This window comes from Ambystoma mexicanum, chromosome 1p (assembly GCF_040938575.1).
Source record: "Ambystoma mexicanum isolate Mex_15411 chromosome 1p, UKY_AmexF1_1, whole genome shotgun sequence".
In the NCBI taxonomy this organism is placed as follows: domain Eukaryota; kingdom Metazoa; phylum Chordata; class Amphibia; order Caudata; family Ambystomatidae; genus Ambystoma; species Ambystoma mexicanum.
Window position 1 is genome coordinate 1,290,155,912 of NC_090921.1, and position 14,159 is coordinate 1,290,170,070.

The 14,159-nt window shown below is 44.4% G+C and overlaps 1 protein-coding gene across 7 annotated transcripts in view; it reads right to left on the reverse strand.

Annotated features, from left to right (window-relative positions):
* Positions 1 to 14,159, reverse strand: part of POLD1 (DNA polymerase delta 1, catalytic subunit) — a 1,263,933-nt gene that overhangs the window by 1,130,105 nt on the left and 119,669 nt on the right. For all 7 annotated transcript variants that reach the window (XM_069605393.1, XM_069605349.1, XM_069605354.1 and 4 more), the window contains one exon: positions 1,261 to 1,374. In XM_069605393.1, coding sequence (XP_069461494.1) covers positions 1,261 to 1,374 — 114 coding nt within the window. The remainder of the gene's footprint in view (positions 1 to 1,260; positions 1,375 to 14,159) is intronic.

A 14,159-nucleotide genomic window follows, 5' to 3' on the forward strand; every position in this document is an offset into this window, starting at 1 on the left:
AGTTTAAAAGAAAAGGTTTTTGAGTTAGTAACACGTCATGCACGGTCTTGCCGGGCATCAAGGACTGACACTGGTCCAGTAAGATTGAAAGGAGCACCAGAAGTTTGCGGATACAATGGTTACATGATTTCTTCCAAGTAGAAGACCAGGAAGCATAATTCTAGGGACGGAGTGGCAGTCCCCCCCTACCCACTCCCCTTTAGGGTCATTAGGAGTAGAACAACCCAGTCTCGAGGATCTTCAAGGACACTGCCTCTCCCTCTCTCCAGCAGCTTCACAAATCCGTAAAATGTGTTAGACCCCTCCTAGATATATACACGCAAGGGCACAGAGGGCTGGGGAATAACCCATTCTACAAATGCAAAACTCGGCATTCTTAAGTCAGGCGGCCATCCATTCAGGAATGGTGAGCCAAGCTCAACCTTTGAGGTCACAAACATAAATATATGGATCGAGGTGTCTGAAATGTTAGCTTTATAATGACTGACATCCAGGAGAGGATCTGAATGGTCAGTGTACGAAAATGTAAAGCTGTTTTCAAACAGCTCCCAAAAATGTAAATGTCACTATGAAAAACAAAAGTGAAAAAGAACATCCAATGGCGTATGCAGTACAAAGCAAACTTCCCCCATGAGCGTTGACATCGCATACCTCCCTTAACATCTACAGAAAAAAGTGGGAAATAGAGGAAATAGTGGTGTGTAAGAGAGCATGCAAAAATTTACTCTGTCGACGTATACGGAAGGAAAAAAGAGAAACCATTTTATTCTGAAAACCAGCAGTTCTGCCCTTACATGTGCTGCTTGAATTTGTCAACAAACTGCACACACATCTTGGGTCCACAAACCTCAGCGGCCACATCACTATTTGCTGCAGTAATAAAAATGGTTCGGGTGACTAACGCTTGTACAACAGTGATCCATAGGTACCCCTGTGTGGTATGGCTTTGTGAAGGATTAACAATCACCACCTATACTACACACGGTATTACCCCCATAACAGCAGCACCCAGATCAGTACCGTACATACCTTCCTGACCAAGTGGGCTGTGGCTTACAAGTACATGGATAACAAAAACTATGAAATCCAAAGGCAGCGTCTAACCCAAACCATCTCAGTGTTGGCGCTCCCTGTCATGGACTGGGCCAGTTTACATAGTTATCCTGTAATCTTTGGATAGAAAGGCAAGTGAACAGCCGAAGGTGTCCTGGATCAATCATCCCTTTTTCATTCACTCAATAAACGGAAGAATGTACTCACCAACATAGTTATCCAGTTCTAGTTGCTGAAAGCAGAGTGTTTGCACTCGGGGGTCAATTTTTGGAGGCGCAGGCCTTAGCCACTTGGGGTTCATTGGCATGGAAACAAGCTTGCCTAAAGCCAGAAATAAAAGAAGATTATGATAAAAGTCAAGAAGTAAGGCACGTCCAACATCATAAATTGCATTTCTACATGGGCAGAGACCTCCCCAGCCTCACATTATTATTATTATTAGCTTGCCGTTCATGTCCTCTCCCGGTTCGCCTCAAGCTTATTTCCAACACTGTTAGCCTCTACAGTGCACGCGCATTACACACAGACACCAATAGATTAACACTCCCCTCCAGTGCACTAACAAAAGCATCTCTAATGCACACGCATTTAAACTACACTAGCTAGAGGCGAGGTAGAGGCAGTCATCGGCATTCCGCGGTCATGTCTGCGGTCCATGACCCGCCGCCGCCAACAGTGAAACACCTCGCTTCCAGTGAAAGATTTACCTTTATACTTCAAGACTCGCAAGCTTTGCAAAAAGCTTTGCAAAAAGTGCCTTTAGAATCCACACCAGAGCAAAGACTCCTTAGAAGCAATTTTAAAATCCCTGATGTGACGACGACGGCAAAGCCACCTGGTGCGAAACCAAAAGTCTCAAGGATTATAACGCTGACTCCGGTGGCTAGTGGAACCCCTGGCAGCACCACGCTACCCCGGGAAACATGCTTTGACTTTGACTTGGAAAACCCTTATAGTAACCACCCACCTCGCCTTTCCTCGGGGTCTTTAATGGAGCGGGCTGGCAGCATTACAAAGGCTACCAAAGCAGACGATTTTCTACCTAATCCACCTAATCCTCGGCTCGACGTAAAAAACCAAGAGGCACTTACCTTGGAGGCCCGCGCAACACCGGCTGAGAGGGGCGGCGATGGGGACGGCTGTGCGGATCCGTCGGATCGCCGGGCTGCGGGTCTTCGTGCGGCCTCCTTGCTGTCTCCCTCGGTGGGCCCTGTTTTCCCCTCCCCTTCCCGTGCCGACGCTCAGCCTGTCCAGCCTCCCCGCCTGGCCACGGCGAGAGGTGCGGTCTCTACGGCGGTCGGAGGACCGCCGGAGCCTGCACCTGTGCTCGCGGGCTGGGTGATCGGGAGGGGGCGGAGCATGAGGGTTCCCAGTCAGGCGACGGAGGCACTGCCAGGAGCGAGATCATGGAGATCATGGACACAGAGGTACAGACGCGGGGAAGGCTGCGAACGCCTTCTCCCCCTGGTGGCTCCCCGCCTCCTGCAGCGGCAGCACTTGCTATAGCTGACGTGCAAATGATCGATCTAACAGACCCCGGTAAGAGTCCGCAAAAAACTATGGAAATGTATGATATGCATCGGTCTCCGGTTTCAATTCTAGCCCAAATCCATGCCACCAATGAATCTTCCCCTACAAAGACCCAAAAGAATGAAAATAAGGTTGACACTCATTCAGGTCCCAAAAATGCTTCGGTGCATGGTACTTTCAGACCCCTTAGTGCCAATGCTGCGATGAAACACATCGAGGAAATAGTGGAAGAACTGCCCCTGGAACTTCTAACACCGAAAGCAATCGCTAAAACATCATATCGTGAGGACCAACCAAAAAAACAATAAACCTTAAAAAGAAATATAAAAAAAAAGATGCAGGAAAAAAAGGCTTGCCCCGTCCACTGCTATCATCAGCGTTAAAAGATTTCTTTAAAAAACAATGCAAAAGAAAATTGGACGAAGTCAACGAATTATCGGACACTGAAATTTTGGAAGCAATACAAGACCTTCCCCCGGCCACTAAAGCAAGAAAAACTTCCTTGTTCGTCAAAAAAACAATGGATCCTCTAGATACCACCAAAAAGGATCTACACTTAGACAACTCTCAAAATAAAAAAACTACCTCTGTAAAATCCAAAGTAGGAATTATTCAAACAAACGTAAATGCAAGCACCCAAAACCCCATTTTTAATCTAGGGAAACCAGCGGAAATACAAGTACTAATGTCGACTAACTTAGGTCAAATGGAGGCATTAAAAAATACCAAAGCTCCTATATCTTTGAATGAAAAAGATCAAACTGATGGTTTGCACCCCCAACCCATCGACCGATCTCCGGAAAAAAATCTCGACAATGGAAAGGCTCTTCCCTCTTGTCGAGATCTATCCAATCAACATCTTTTGGAGCCACAATCAGAGTCGCAGCCGTCGAGGGAGAAACAAACACAAAAAAACCAAGATCAATTCACTCAAACTGATGAATGTACATCCTCTTCGGAACAACCTTCATCCCTATCCCCACGTCCTCGCTCACCACCAAGGCATAGGAGGCTTAGCGAAATAATTCCCCCTAATTCAAAGGACTCTCCCTCAAAAAAAAACGATCTAGCAACCATTATGTCGGCGATTACAATATCTTTGGCTCCCTTTGGGAAGCTCTACGAAAATATAAATGATTCACTAAAGGACAGCACCACGGTGTCGGCGATGATGCATACAAAATTGATTTTCGTAGAAGGATTCATCACCGCCTTGTAGCAAACTAACAAGATTCATAGAGATACCTGGGATTCAAAGTTATCAATCTTGGAAGAAAAATTGAGGTTGTTACAAACTACAAATCCCGGAAAAAGTTTCTCTGGCTGAGAAAGAAGGTTCGATTTCACCGCAAATACATCCTACAAAAATAGCCCCGCTTTTTGTTAACGAAAAATCCAATTTTTCTCACAGAAAAGCTAACCCACCTAAAACAGTGTCGGCAAAAATAAATCCTAAAAAAATGTCATCTTTATCTTGCTCCCAACCTCTCCTGAAGTTAACAAAAACTTCATTACCAGACTGTTCCGAAAGCCACATTGAATCCACAACAGAGCAAACAAGGAACCTCCCAAACAGACCAAAACCAAAATAATAGACAAGGAAATGGAATACGAAAATGGTCTCACTGACCTAGTCCAGCCCATTCAATCGCCTCGCTCTGTTGAGGAGTTCATCTGTCAAAGTTCATTGATAGACGTTTCTCAGCATGATGACTCATTAGAAATCTTTGAACCTGATACTACGAAGGGAGAATCCAACAGCCATCCCGATAAAACCAGATCCCCACCAAAAAAGGAAGAAAGAAATTTACCTACACTTAGCCACGCGGGCAAAGGTGTAACGGATGTAAAACAGGTGGGGGATTTGAGTATTGATCAATTGTATGAAAAATTAAAATCTACCAACTCTTCCGTCTCAAACAGATCCCGCCCGAACAAGGAAAAACTGGCTAAATCTATACATCATCAGGAAACCTTTGTAAGAGCCAAAGACTCTAGACTCAGTGCGGCTCTTCAAGATTGAACAAAATTCAGCTGAGGATCACTATACGATCTTGAACAGGAGAACCGTCCTTAAAATTTTGAAAAGGGTCGACATACTAAACTCTTTGAAATCTGATGATTTCGTCCTCATTGAGCCGTATCATAGAAATAACCAAGCAAAGGCCTACCTTCACATCAGGAACTCAGCTCTTCTAGCTGTCCCACTAAAGGCTTACGCAAAGGTGGCACAAGAAGGTTTTATCCTTTCGGAGATTACGCTGCAAAAAACCATCAAGAGTCAGTTGGAAAACACCGAAACCCCGGCAGCAAAAATAAAAACACAGATATAAATCACAGACGGAGGATCTTTACAGATCAAAAAGACGGGAACGTACACCGTCCCGCTGGGAAAAACCAGCTTCCCACGAATCTAGAACGTCGAGGCCAGCACAATCAAGATCCGCCCATTCAAGGCATTATCGATACGTAAATAAAGGAAAGGCGGACAGAAAAGACCTAAAATACTGGAACGATCACAGAAGATCAACCCCACCAACAGATACAGCGCGCCGACGAAACCAACGACCTGCTTCTCCAGCAGACAGTCCACGAGTTAAACAAGATGCCGTCCAGTCTGCTTCACATCGGCACGGCACAGCCATAAAGGATACGTGGTCTTGGCTGCGTAATGCCTTTAATCCGGGACATAAGAAATAGCAGCAAATAAGGGAAGTCTCTCATTCCCATCGGCGACCCGACCTCACAAACCAAGATCAAACAAAACGACAGAATATCTATAGCGTCCTGGAATACGAGAGGCCATACGCATCTTACTAAGATCGGCAGCTACAATCTGGGAACCCATGATATCATTTGCCTCCAGGAAACGTGGCTCTTGAACAAACCGGCACTTGACGGCTACACGATTGCGATCTCGCCGGCGCTACAGGGCCCCTTTGGCAGACCGTCCTTGGGCCTCCTAACAGCCATCCGGTCTGGATCCAATCTTCAACTTCTTAAGATAATTGCAGCCACCTATGCCTTTTTGGGAGTGCTTGTTAGAATAACCCACGGAAACGACGCTGAGATTTGGGCAATTGTCAATACATACTGGAACCCTCAAAGAATGTCCACTGACAAATTTTGTGATGAAGCCACAAAGATCATCGACGGAATTATGATAGAACACAAAACCTCTAACATCCTCATCTGTGGTGATCTGAACTGCAATTGCCAAAAAGAATCTGAGTCAACGCCCGCAGCTAAAAGAGGTTCGAAGTGGCTCGACCTAATGAACTCCAAAAATCTACGCAATGCGGCAAACTCGACAAACCATTCCATAATTCCTACTTGGGAGCGGGATCAATCGTCAGCAACTCTGGACTATATTTTTGTTGCAGAAAATATCGATGCAAGTATTACGACCTTTGAAGTAATCAGAACGGAAAAAAGCGATCACAACCTGCTACATCTTATATGTAGAACGAAGAGAGGAGTCCAGCAATTTTACACCACAAAACTTGAATCAAACGCCCAACGTTCTCGTTTGCGTATGACGGCAAACGACGTCAAATACCTGAGCAAGGAATATGAAGCACTCACTAGAGATACCGAAGCAAACGAAGAAACATCTAAGACCAGCTACATTCCGTTACTTTTGCAATTTAAAAAACCTGGGGAAAAAAGTGACCAACAGACCTGAAAATGTAAACCACACTTATAACAGGGCCTTAGTGCTTAGACGGCGTAATTTAAGGAAACTAAAAAAAGAGGCATCGATGATGAACTCTATTAACATATGGGAGGTATACCAAACGGAGCTCAGATCTTATAGACAGTGGCTTAGAAGTAATAGAGCTTCACTCTATCAAGCCGATGCAGAACGCATGATGACAACTATGGCCAACAAAAGATCAAGGGAATTTTGGAAACTGATTAACGACATGAATCATCATTCGAACTCGTTAATGACAAACGCTGTGCCGGAAGAAAGCTGGTTCAAACATTTCTACAAACTATTCGATTACCCTCCTTCTGATATTGAGAGGGTACACCGGCCATTTAAATCTAAAGCCAACTGGGTGGACCTATCCGATATAGATGACAAAGGCAATCATCACGAAATTGAAACCTTCACGGGCCCCGGGACCGGACGGGCTGGCAAACACCGATCTGAAGCAACATCCAGAAGAATGGTCAGCAGTCCTGAGCCTGATTTTCAATCACTGCATGGAACGAAGGATAATCCCCAGCTCCTGGACGCGAGCTATTATCGTTCCGATATTCAAAAAGGGTATGAGGGAAGATCCCTCTAACTACCGCCCAATTGCCTTACTGGACGTAATTGGAAAAGTCTTCGCCACCGGTTTGTTGAAACATTTTCGGAACTGGACAACAACATCTCCGGCCATGGACATACTGCAAACAGGTTTCCAAAAAAATGGCAGCACTGCAGTTAACTTAATGATTCTTAACATCTTAAAAGAAAAAGTTCTACGTGGTTCGCTGAAAATCTACCTTGCATTTGTCAACCTGTCCCAAGCTTTTGACAGAGTAGACAGAGACAAACTGTGGGCAAGGCTGAACAAGTGGAAGTGCCCCAGCCAGATTCTCGATCCCATCAGGGCTTTGCACACGGATACTGAAATATCGGTCAGGCTAAACAACAATGGCCTACTCTCCAACCCAATAACTTCAAACCGAGGAGTCAAACAAGGCTGTCCCTTGGCTTCAGCCCTCTTTATCTCTTTTCTTGGAGACTTTCAAACAACACAAAATTCTATCAGATCGTTTCCTCCAAAAATAGGAACTACTACGGTCCCGAGACTCCTGTATGCAGATGATATTATTATTCTAGATCAGACGAAGGTGGGTCTCCAACGTCAACTGGATAACTTGCAAAAATATATGGGAAAAAAACAACCTGGAGATAAATAACAATAAAACGAAAATTCTGATCCTCCAAAAGCAAGGACGCAAGAAAAAAGATTCGTTAAAGTGGGTGTTGAACCAATCACAAATTGAAGTAGTATCCTCATTTAAATATCTGGGAATAACCATCGACAGCTCAAAAAAATCTCTCAGTATGCAAAAAATTCTGTGGACCAAAAACTTAACAGCCCAATTACGTGCAGTGGACAGAAAGTACGGTAAATTCAGTCTTCTCCCTGCAATTCAATTCTACAGATCCAAAATAGTCCCAGCATTGACATACGGCATGGACGCGAACCTCTCCATTCCAGCGACCCTTTGGGTTAAGCTAGAAGGCTTTATTTGGAGAACAACTTTAGGTCTGCCCAAATCAACAGCTATGGCGCAGATAAGACGTGAACTCGGGCTGCTCTCTTTGGAGGCGGTTGTTGCACAGTCCGCGATTCAGTTTTATAGAAAACTGCGGAACAAAGACAGCTTGGAAATATACAAAGTGATTTCTGAAGAAATATCAAAGGGAACTAACAAATCCCTCATCGATTGGGCAGAGAAACAAAAGCATACGCTACAAGAAATAGCCTGCTCAGAAGAGGAGCTAATTCAGAATCCAATGCGAATAAAATCAAAAATGGAATGGCTAGATTGGATAAGAACAAATGACAGCGCAATTGCGAATAAGCTACTAGTCCATCTGCCGCCAATCTGCAACAAACTGAAACAACCAATGGAGTATTGTCTGAAATACCCGAACAAACGTTATATGAGAACTCTACTTAAAGCCCGCATAAATGTTCTGCCGACACAAGAAGTCTTGGCAATTCGGTTCGTATCAAAAGAAAAATCTTGCAGACTCTGTAAAGATCCTAAAACAACAGAAACCATTAAACATCTTTTGATGGCGTGTCCATCTATTGATCACGAAAGAGAAGCCTTCCTTTGACACATAGTCAAATCATCTTCCTATGTTATTGACTATAATACATGGTGGAACCGTCTGATTACGGGTGCGAAAACAAGCTGGTTAATAACTGCATCCACACTAATAGATATTGCTTTGGAGAAAATTCGGCTAACACAAGAAACTGAAAGTGTTTGATCCTTATGTCGTTGCGGTTTGAACATTTCTTTAGACATAGGAGATGGTTGACTAATTTCTGTAGTAGATGACTAACTAACAAAGAAAGTTCCTGTTCGACTTTTGTAAAAATCTAATTTTGATTATATACAAATAAAAAAAAAAGAAAAAAGAAAAAAAATAAACTACACTCCCCAAAACGCATTCAAATGCAGACCTCGATGTAGCCTCTTCAACTCCTAGATTTACATACTCTGAAATCCCCCTATGAGGCACACATTCTAAACTCTGAAAGCTTCTGAAACTCTCCATTCCCATTGCTCCATCTTCGGCACTATGACCATCCTTGCAGTTAGTTTACCCAAATAGGATTTTTTTAGCACAACTCCATGATGAATCCAGCCATAGCATATGTTAGGACAGAAATCCATTTTGGGGGCGGTGTTCTATGGTCCCATTTAATGGAACCCGTAAACCTTTTGCTTCCCTCCCCCCTTTCATTTATAGGACCCAGTGACTTATTTTTGTTGTCAGACACTTCTACTGAAGCCCCAGTCACTGCAACCCTTTTTTGGTATATGGTAGTCCATACGGCTTCTAGGGATTTAGTGCTTTCTAAGCACTCAATCACCCTACAGTGGCTTTAGAGAGTAGGCTGGTGACAGCTGTAAATTAGTTTTGGTTTCACCAAGGGTACAACCGGATGTATTGTATTAGTAGCGAAATGTACCTTTTTGGTAGCCATTGGCGCACCAATGTATTTTCTTTATTCCAGCTCTCGCCATTTTGTTTTCGGGGCAATTCCTTTGTTTAGGGGAGCCATAGGGCAGGCCTGAAATCATCATTGTGCAAACACCCTCTATAGAGGGCTGGACTGGTTTAGACGAGTACCTAGGCCAATACACATGGGGACCTAGCATTTAGCAGTTTTTATTGCCATTTTGATTGGCTGGTACTGTAAAACCATGGCCCTCAAATCTGTTCTGTTTGGCCCATTAACAATGGGTTTCCTGACTAAATGCATCTTACCGACTTTTCTGTATGAGGCTTATTTTGAGTTGGGGTGCAACTATTTTGGGACAGGGATACTTTTCTCCTGTGCATTCTGAGCACTTGTATGGAAAATAATCTTGTCTCTACTCTTGCTGGCTGGGTTGCTTATTGGACTATCTGGTCACTTTTACAGTTTAAGCAGTATATCTATTGGAGACCATAACACTACTTTAATTCGGCTGGGATTGCCGCTGAAGGATTTGGCCACAAATGTGCTGCAATTTTAGGACCAGGTCTGACCATACTGGTTGGTTCCCGTTCGCTTTTCTCTGTGCTCCATCGTTTCTTTTTGGCTGTTGGACATCCATCCTTGGATGCTCTCCATGCTGCTCCTCACTGGCTGGGCTGGGCCTCCACGGGTGGCCCATTTCTAGGATGTTTTGCCCAGTCTTTCAGAATTACCACCTTGTTCATGTTCTTTCGGGTAGAAAGCGGCCTTCAGCCATCCCTAACCTGCCTCTACCATTTCCTTCACTAGACTGTTTCCTGTTGATTGACTTCTCTATGCCGGTCGAGCCATGGGAATCTGCTTGGTCAGGTCGGTCATCTTACTGGAGCCATTTTTGCAGTCTTCACTCCTGGCTGGTGGGTCCATCTGCAAGTAAGGCCAATTGCTGTTCTTTTGGGTCACCTGGCTAGCTATTGGTTCACAGAGTCCTTGGTTGACCGTATCCTTTAATGCAACCTGCAAGTGAAGGTCATTTGTTCATCAGGTTGTTTACACAACGTTGCAGGGCCATTTATTTCTGAACTGCCACAGTGAGTACTACAGGCCCTGGGCTATTGGGTTATTAGAGATAACGCAACCCCAGGGTCCCAGTTGTATGTGGGTTTCTGCAGATCCCCTTTAGGGACATTTTGCTATATAGAGTTACACTGGCCTGAATCCTCCTGTGCCCCATTTTTTCCTGCAGTTCCTAGATCTCTAATCTGGAGGGTTGGGGGCCCGAACTCAGAGTTTTCTCTGGCATCCACTGTGACAGCTTGATGCCTTCTCGGGTAGAATTCAGACTTAAGCTGACTTTTCCCCATAGGCACAGTAGTGCCTATCGACTTTGTTCCAGTGATTCTTGTGGGGCACTTTTGAACTTACCTACATTTTTCTAAAAGTGACTGTAAGGTACACACAGGTACATGGACATTTTTCCTGTGTTCTCATTTTAGTTTTACCCCCCAAAAATATTTTTAGCAGCATGTAATCCAGATTTATTATGTTTTTTCTAAGTATTAGTATTACATTGTTGCCATGTATGACTTTTAGTTATTACTATATCTCTTTTCTAGTAGTGTAATAAAGCCTTAGGGGTCTGGTGCCATCAGCCTAATTGTATCCTAAATTTTGATAGGCCTCTAGGATCGAGTAACACCTTTTTCTCCACCAAGTGCGTTTTCTAGTGTATTAAGTGCATGTGTACGTTACTATATAGTAGAGATCTAGGAATTACTGTGACCAGTTACTGTGTTCGTAAATTAGGTTCCGAACAGGACTATGTGAATTTATTGTTCTCCTGTGTCCAGGATTCCCCTTTCTTCCTAACCCTAGACCTATGTTTGTAGTGTCTCTAACCTTATAGTGGGCTTAAACTAATAGTATTGGAAAGCAGATTTAATAATGCATATATGTTCAGCACACCAGTGTAGTTTAGTCTGTGGGTAAATATGGAGATTAACTATACTTCATTACCAGCCTTCCATATTGATGTGATATGGCATTTATAACGCGCCTGTACACAAGTGTTTCTAGGCGCAACAAGATGAGGGGGAAACAGAGGGAGAACAAAACTACGATCTTACTAGGCCTTGTGTCATTCAGATCGTGCAAGTGCAGCGAAGAGGAAGGGGAGAAGAGCAGAGGGGGGGAAGTGCAGGAAACTCGAGTGCAGCCAGTGGGTGGCTAATAAGAGCAGAGCGGGGGGGACTGTAAGGTTGCAGATACAGGCTACAATTGCTGGGGGAGCCTGGACATTAGGAGCCTGGGCCCAAGTTCAGTGGGTAGCAAGGTGACCAGTGCATGGGGCAGTCGGGGCATCAACAGAGGAGAGGAAGAGAAAGCAGAAGTGAAAAGGAAGGTCTCGAGTTGCTACCCGAACCAGAGGTGGTTCTCCTCAAGTTTGAGAGAGGCACAGAGGCTGATCCAGAGGGAGGCCCCAGCCGAAGAGAGAGATCTGCCCCAAACTTTCTGCTTGGAAAAGCGACTGACCCACAGAGAGTTGGAGGAGGATGAGCAGAGAGCTCGAGAAGGGAGATGCGTAGGAAGTGAGAGTTGGAGGTAGTGCAGTCCCAAGCCTCAAAGCCTTGTGGACGATGCAAAGGGTCTTTGTCGGGTCCCCAGGTAACAGGAGGTTATAGTCTAGGTACTCTTTGGTGGCATTATGTGGTTATAGTAATTATAGCTGCTAGTGGGGTTGGATTGGCTGTGAATGCATTTTCTTTAACAATACAATCAGCCAGCTATAATTGTCCCAGTACAACATGGAGTTTCCTGCACAGCAGTGATTGGTTCAGAGACCATTTTGATGCAGTTTGGAACCTCAAGAGAGGATCTAAACTGACTTTCATTCAATATCTACTCAAGAGAGGTCACAGCTTTGATGAGTTCCAGTAAAAACAGAGAAAATACCCAATTTCAAGACAACCACTAGGAAGTGCCAGAGAACCTAAATTCAGATAAGTGACTGAAGCTTTCAAAGAAGTTAAGTTCAAAGGAAATGTTCTTTTAAGCAATTAAAAGGAAAGGAAGTTGCATGTACAGTGCAAAAAGAGTTTTAGTTAATGATCAAACTAAAAAACGTTTAGTCGCATTAGTGAAAAGTTATTGTTTAATGGAAAGTGACTTGAACTGTGAGCAACCTCAAAGTAAAGCTTATGGAATGAACCCGCGTGCACTCTGGCATCAGCAGTGAAGGTGTACACTCCAATAAAGTCTTGTGCGTGAAGTTATCTGAACATTTTCATTGCGTTCATTGCAAGCTCGCCGGGCTTGTTCGTGTCGCGTTAAAAGGAAAGGACTTTGCGACGTGAGCTGGCGAGATGGATAAGTGAAGTGAAGCTGTGTCGCGTGTTCCTTTCGGTGACGTGTTGCGTAGGAAGAAAAGTTTAACAGTGCCGGCCAGCTGTTAATCCGGTTGCAGTGAACGGTGGTCTGCAAAGTCAACGTTATCCCGGTGTAGTGAAATTAAAGTAAATTTCCTTGCGCAACTATTTTTTAGCTGTAAAGGCGAAGCGTGGCAGTGCGGCACTGGGAAATCGAAGAACGACTTTGCAAATCTGATTCCAGTCAGAGGAAATTGAAGATAACGCTAGAGATTACCTCAGTGCATGGATTTAAAGATTAGGGGCAAGTTTTTAAAGGTTTTTAAAACAACTCTACACTGAGTGAACAGAGACATTAAGTTTTAAAATAATATTGTATACAATTACCACAAGCAAGTCAAAGCAAAAGTTTTGAAGCAGCAGTTGAGAACTGAGCAACATTTAAATATTTATAACTAAGCAAACCAAAGAAAAGGTTCCGAAATATCTGCAGAGAGTCAGCAGTTAGTTGAAGCAGCAGTTTACAAGAACATCCTTCATTTCCATTGAGTTGCCTTCAGGCTTAGGGCAAAGGCAGTCAGGTAATCAGAGGACTGAGGGAGAAGTTAGTTTTTAAAAAAAGCTTAGGTATCTTTTTATGGATGTTTAACCAGAGATGTACTTATTTCAGGTTTGCCAGAATTCTGAGGCATCCCGAAGTTTGAGGGTATCGGAGGAGGAATCCTGACCATTTGTTATTTTATCCACTTCCCCTGGTCTGGTTTCCTCAGTAGTAGTTGTGAACTCACTGCTGGGCGAACTGGTCTGGGGGTCTGCAGGACTATTTGTCTGCTCCTGCAGGATTTCGGTGCTGGGACATGATAGTCTTGAACTTGATCCGTATCGGCACAGGGAGCCAGTGTAGAGATTTCAGAGCTGCAGAGACACAATCTCTGGGCTTGAGGCCAAGGACAAGTCTCACAGTCCTGTTCTGGGATAAGCTGCAGAGGTTGGAGAGTAGAAGCAGGAGGATTTAGAAAGAGGCTGTTGCAGTAGTCCAGTCTAGAAAGAACCAGAGCTATGGAGACAGTGAGCTTCTGGGGGAAAGTGAGGAAATGAAGACTACCTCTGAGGTGGTGCAGCTGATAGTTTGACTTCTTAGAGACGTCAGAGATGTGAGGAGAGAAGGAGAGGGTGGAGTCGAAGATTACCCCAAGGTTCTTAGCCTCCAGGAAGGAGCAGGAAGAGGGCCCAGAGTGGGCGGCCAGAGAGGAAAGAAGGGCGCTGGTGTCCTGAGGAGGAGGATCTCGGTCTTACTGGCATTAAGACAGAAATCATTGGTGGCACACCATTCCGGAATTGCAACAAGACAGTCTGGTATGAGAGATGGGGAAGAAGTGGCTGAGGGGAGCCTGAAAGAGAGCTGGGTGTCATTCGCATAACACTGAAAGTTGGAGCAGAAAGTGGCGATGCGGTGGGCAAGAGGTGCCAGGTAGTGTTTGAAGAGCCATGGAGAAAGGTT